Source organism: Corythoichthys intestinalis, chromosome 7 (genome assembly GCF_030265065.1).
Source record: "Corythoichthys intestinalis isolate RoL2023-P3 chromosome 7, ASM3026506v1, whole genome shotgun sequence".
Classification (NCBI taxonomy): Eukaryota; Metazoa; Chordata; class Actinopteri; order Syngnathiformes; family Syngnathidae; genus Corythoichthys; species Corythoichthys intestinalis.
In genome coordinates, this window is record NC_080401.1 from 28,167,264 (window position 1) to 28,173,244 (window position 5,981).

The 5,981-nt window shown below is 40.6% G+C and overlaps 1 protein-coding gene across 1 annotated transcript; it reads right to left on the reverse strand.

Annotated features, from left to right (window-relative positions):
* Positions 1-3,946: 3,946 nt before the first annotated feature.
* Positions 3,947-5,721, reverse strand: foxd3 (forkhead box D3). The gene has a single exon (XM_057841803.1). The coding sequence runs from the start codon at positions 5,451-5,453 to the stop codon at positions 4,287-4,289; it is 1,167 nt and encodes a 388-aa protein (XP_057697786.1). The 5' UTR covers positions 5,454-5,721; the 3' UTR covers positions 3,947-4,286.
* Positions 5,722-5,981: the final 260 nt, after the last annotated feature.

Here is a 5,981-nt window from a genome sequence, read left to right on the forward strand (position 1 = left end):
AATCGATCCAAACAAAGAAAAATTGAAAAAAAAAGTTTAAAAGGGTAAATATATGAAAAAGAAAATCTCAACCATTCCTTGATGTCTGCGATTTCTGCATCGCAACCCTTGTTATATTACCATGTCTCACCCATAAAATCCCCAAACAATCCAGCTGTGGCCATTCACAGCTGTGTCTTGACACTGAGTAATACATGCTACATGGAGTTTTTGGATCGAAACAAGGTAAGTATGCGATAATATCTCATTAAAGTCATGGCGTCTGTAATTCTGCTCTTGCGTGCTCTCACCTCCAGATAGGGTTTTGCTGTTTAACTTTTTTTTTTTCAAAAATGCCCTCCTGTTCAAAAATTTTCTTCCCCCAGAAAATTGAGATTTTAAGCTTTCCAATGATGTATCACACATGCATATCGAACTATTTTGAAATTTATATATATATTTGTTTACTCAATAAATATGTCATTCTGTGTAATGCCCAGAATATCCTTGTTCGAAACATTATTTTGTCATTTTTGCTTGCCTCTGCAAACAGTCAAATATTTATTAATATGTAACTGACCTGATCAAATTTGAAAATTTAATGTTCACATAAAAACTTTTCAGTCTGATTGGCCATTAATGAGTGCGTGTGTAGCAAGTACGTGCATAACAAGACGCTGTGATTTCAATTATCTGTCTGTCTGTCTCTGTCTCTGGGTTCGTCCGTCCGTCCGTCCGTCCCTCCATTCGTCCATCCATCCATCGATAGATCAGTCCACCACATATTTGGCTTACATTCTTGTCAAATCTCAGAGTAAGCTTGTTTAATTCGATTTTCTAATATCCCCATAAAATTATCAAAATGGCTAAGATTCAATGAGGCTACTTTCTCTTGAGGTCAACTGAGTCTACTTTATGTCAATGCAAGGAGATTACATGTATGTATACTGAGTTAAAATGTTATATGAATTTGATAAACACAACAAAACAAATCTCAAATGTAGGTTAGATTATAGGTCACATCAGCATTGTTCCTTGATTTATCTCTTCTATCAATTCATTTTCTCCACTACTTATTGTGCTCACGGCCAGGGAAAACTGGAGTCCATCCCAGCTGATGAGTGAGTAGGGGTCAAAGCCTGGGCTGATAACCATTCAATCCCAAGACTGACACATGAAGACAAACCATTCATTCTCCCATTCACTTAAACATCCAAATTATGCCCTCCAATACAGTTCATTGCTTTTCAGATTAGATACACACAACAAAAACCCTTTTAATTTTGAATGTCAAGCTAACGTTTTCCAGATAGCTGAAACAAAGGTCATACTAAAGGTTATATACCTTTTTTCTTCATGTTTCTGCAGTCACAAATTTCAAATACTTTTCTTGGAAATCATATTCCGTAATTGTTCCACTGGAACATTGTTTGCACTTTCCCCTCACTCAAACTATATGATCTTGCAATGTGAAGTAAATAAACTGAATTGTGTTGGAAGCTCAACGAACAGGTGGTTAACATATCTGTCTCAGAATGGAGAGATTCCCTTGCCTGTGTGGGCTTTCTTCCATTCCAGAAACGTGTTATCTTAATTAAAGTGTAATTGTTCATATAGGTCTGAATATGAGTGTTTATGTACCAGTGGGTTTGACTGGCGACCTGTCATCTGTACCCTGTACCCCTCTCGCCCAAGTCAGCTGGGACAGGCTCCGGTTTGTCCACAACCTTACAGATGGATGATGGAATTGTGTTTGTGACGATTAATAATATCCTGCCTTAATGTTATGTGTAACAATGTTTAGCATATCAGTTTGCTTTAGAGCAGTGCATTAGTGCGTTTTGAACACTTGATGTTTTAATCTGTTTTCTGTGTTTTACCCCCTCCCCCACACACATTTGTTTGTAAATATTTGTATTATTACTGTATTAGTCAGATGATTTAATTTACAAAAGGAAAAAAAAAATTGAATTTACTGGCCAATGGCTTGGCTCTATTTCAGTTGAAAGTAAAATATATATATATTTTTTCGTCTTGAGCCAATTTTTAAGCATTTAAAACTCTGACACATTGCATCTAAAATGTGCTACATGTTTTTCAATTAACTGAGCCAAATGTATTTATAAGAACTATACATGGCAGTCGAAAGCATGGGAATGACACTCCAGGTTTTTCTATACACCTGTGCAGCCCACATAGCAAATAATGGAGTGGACTCATTGCTTTTCATCCATGTTCATCCAGTCAGTAATATATGAGTATTTGATAAATTGTCGCCATAAAATATATTCAAATGTGTTCACGGATTTACATTTTTAATATGTTGGCTTGTTTGGGTGAATCACCTCATAAGAAATTATTATTAAACATTTGATTCTAGTGTCTTATAGGTATGCCCTTGTGGCACGAGTGTTGTTACTTCATCTCAGGTACAACGTCTCAAAGAGAGTGAAACATCGCACCTCCGTGTAAATGCTCTAACGACTGCAGTCACTCGAAGCTGGATTTGCTCTCACCTCCGATGACGAAAATGAAATGGAGATGAAAACACCACTGACAGACCAACCTTGTTAACCGAGCATGTGTGTGCACGTTTAGATTTTCAGCAAGCTCTCCTTTCCTAAAATATTAAATTAGATCTAAAACCTTATGAAATATCTCAAAAATATTTGTAGGCAGTTGCTTTCAAAACAACACACTAAAAATTTCGCAACATAAATAAACTGACTAAAATACTCCGACTCCTACTACGCATGTACAACTGCAACTCCTACTATATGAAAGGTGATATTATTTAAATGTTATTTGTATGTCTGTGTCAATAAAAGTATTATTGCAATAATATTTTAATATTATTTTTCGCATTTTTAATTAATTTTATTCTAATACTAATATTAATAAATCTATGTAATTATAGAAGGGTTTTGCATCATCTTCACCTTCTTTGGTGTCTGCCTGTGAACTAAAGCAGTGAGAGGCTCGTTTCTCTTTCCCATGGGATCGGATAAATATAGAGTGCACACAAGCGCAAGTCAGGACCGCGATCGCGCACGCACACAGACACACACCATTTGCTGTTTGTGTAAAAGTGATTAGCCAGACACAACTGCGAAACTGTTGAAACTGTGATCTTTGAGGAAGCCGAGCCACCGAATCCTGTAAAACGACACCAGCAGTGATGTAATATTAAAAGGTCTCCGGTCCCACATCAGTCCAAATATAATTACCAAGCTTGGTGTTTATTGTGTATTATGTTTACAAACGTCTGGAAATATTTAATATATCAACTTTGGTGTATTTGTGACATTGCCACACTCAAAATGTATTTGTGGTAACCTGTTGTTGTGTGTTCGTGTGTGGGCTTTAAATTGTCAGCAGGATGTTTTGTGATTTATTAACACGATTTTATCTAGATTGCGAATCGTGTCTTGAATTGCATATAATAAATACATTCAGTTTACATGTAGATATTTTTTATGAATCGTAAATACTCTTTCACACTTGTTTTATAATTGGAGTTTTTAGTTGCAAAAAATATTTTTCAGCTTCCATCGCAGGTTTATGAGCCTAAAAAAATGCACATGACGCATCGTATTTAAAAACGTGTATATTGACTACTATAGAGTTAATAATTATGAGGTCGTATGACAATTTTAAAAAAAAAAAAGTTATGCCTTGTAATTTTATACGTTATAATTTTATATAGTACAAATATATAATATGATTTTACATATACAAGTAAAATTATTACCTGCAAAATACTAATAAAATGAAAAAATATATACTGTATATATATTAATATGTACTGTAAGTATTTTCACGGCTGGAAATTCCCATACAGTGAATATAACAAATTAATAAGGAAAATAGATGAATTGTATTCGAATTATTTATCTGATTTATTTACAAATAAAGCCAGTGTACAACACAATATAGCTACGTAGAATTACATATACTGGATTTTTTTTTCATAATAAACATATTATTTCAGAGCTTTTTGTGTCTCATAGGAAAAAGAAGCAAATTGTCCACATTCTGCTTCCAGTACAAAAAAATTGTAAACTAATGATCACAGACCTCTAATGGTAATCAAACAAAAAACGACAGAAAAAGTAAAATTATTCGTTAAAAAAAAACAAATATTTACAAATATTACCTGTACAGAAATATTTCCTTTTTTAACGTTTCTCTGTTTGTGAACAGTCTTTACATATAGTTACACATTGTCCAGTGCTGCCTATTACACGTCCCCCTGCTGTAATAGTGTTTTAATATAAAAATATGTTTTGTAGTAGTTCAGGTAAAAGTCACTGTGAAGGCCATTTGGACACTGCGGCCGCCGTGGCTGATGGTAAAACATGTCCAGAAAGAATACTGGAAGGTACACTGAGGATGGGAGCGATTGCCGCAGAGGTCCGGTTGAGTGAGAGGGACTGAGCGCTCAGCAGGGCCGACTGCACAGTCACTGGAGGCCGCAGGAAGGCCTGAGCTGAACCCGCCGTGGATGCCGACGTGCTGGACACTCCGATTATGTTCTCTATGCTGAACGAGGGTCTGCTTGACGGCTCGGACTTAATCATGGACGCCGTGCTCAGACTGTTGAGCTGAAGTTGCAGGCCGGGGCTGAGCTGGGAGTTGAAGGCTTTGCGGTTCAACTCGGCCGACGGCAGTAAAGGAACACCCGGGGGCAGCATGGGCCCGACGGGGGGGATGTACGGGTATTGCAAAGCCGCGGGGTGCGAGTACGCGGCCGGATGGATACCGTAGTGCCTCCCATAAGGACCACCGAGACCGTACGCCCCGAAACTTTGCATCATAAGAGCAGTCTGGTCCCTGAGCACGTCCGGTTGAACCCTTTTGAACCTTTTCCTCCTCCTGAGGAAGCTTCCGTTGTCGAACATGTCCTCAGAAGCCGGGTCCAGGGTCCAGTAATTTCCCTTTCCAGGGTTGCCGGGCTCCCGGGGGATCTTGACGAAGCAGTCGTTGAGCGACAAGTTGTGGCGGATTGAGTTTTGCCAGGCCGGGAATTTCTCCCGGTAGTAGGGGAAGCGGTTGCTGATGAACTCGCAGATGCCGCTCAGGGTGAGTTTCTTTTGCGGACTCTGGAGGATGGCCATGGTGATGAGCGCGATGTATGAGTAAGGTGGCTTCACCAGACTACTTTTGGGCTTCTGGAGCGGACCGCCCGGCGTGGCACTTTGCTCGTCCCCCTTTCCGGTGCCGGTCTCCCCTTCCCCCGAGCTTTCGCAGCACGGACTCCCGCCGCCAGATCTCATGTCGTCTTTGTCGACTTCAATGTCATCCTCATCCCGGAGGTCGTGCAGGATGCCGACCCCGGGACTGTCGCAGTCGCTGTCCCGTTCCATGCACTCATCGTCCCCCTCGCCCACCACGTCGATGTCCACGTCCTCCGCTGTGAGCACCGTCTGACCGGACATGTCGCTGGCTCTTTCGCTGCCTCCAGACAGGGTCATCTCACGGCTTACTTACAGTTCTTTTCAAAAAATGAAAAAAAAAAAAAAAGTCTTGGAGCCAAAACAAGCAGTGGTGTGATGGGTAGGTCAGAGCAGCGCGGAGAGCGTCTGTTGACTTTGTGCCGGCCCCTGTCAAGAGATCGGATGTCTCTCCAAAGAACGAGTTTCAAGAGGCGAGCGAAGAGAAACTTCTTCCAAAGCCCCTACCCTGCAAGTTTCGTGGAGGTGAGGCGACTCGAGCCTTGACGCGTCCGTCTTGGTCGCTCACTTTTTGTCCTGTATCCGAGCCACACTTGGAGCACGGAGCCGAGATGTCACATGCTTTTAAAGGTCGCAGCTTTTAAAAGGGACTCTCTGATAGATTACCCCCCACCGCCACCACCTCAACCTCCACCAAACCCAGTATATGATGAGGGGCTGAGCACGTGGTTCGGTGACGACATAACGCCCCCTCGCTCTTTCTCCCTGCAGCCCGCTGTTAAACCATGCAAACTGGAGTTGTTTCATGGATTTGTCAACAAAGGGACA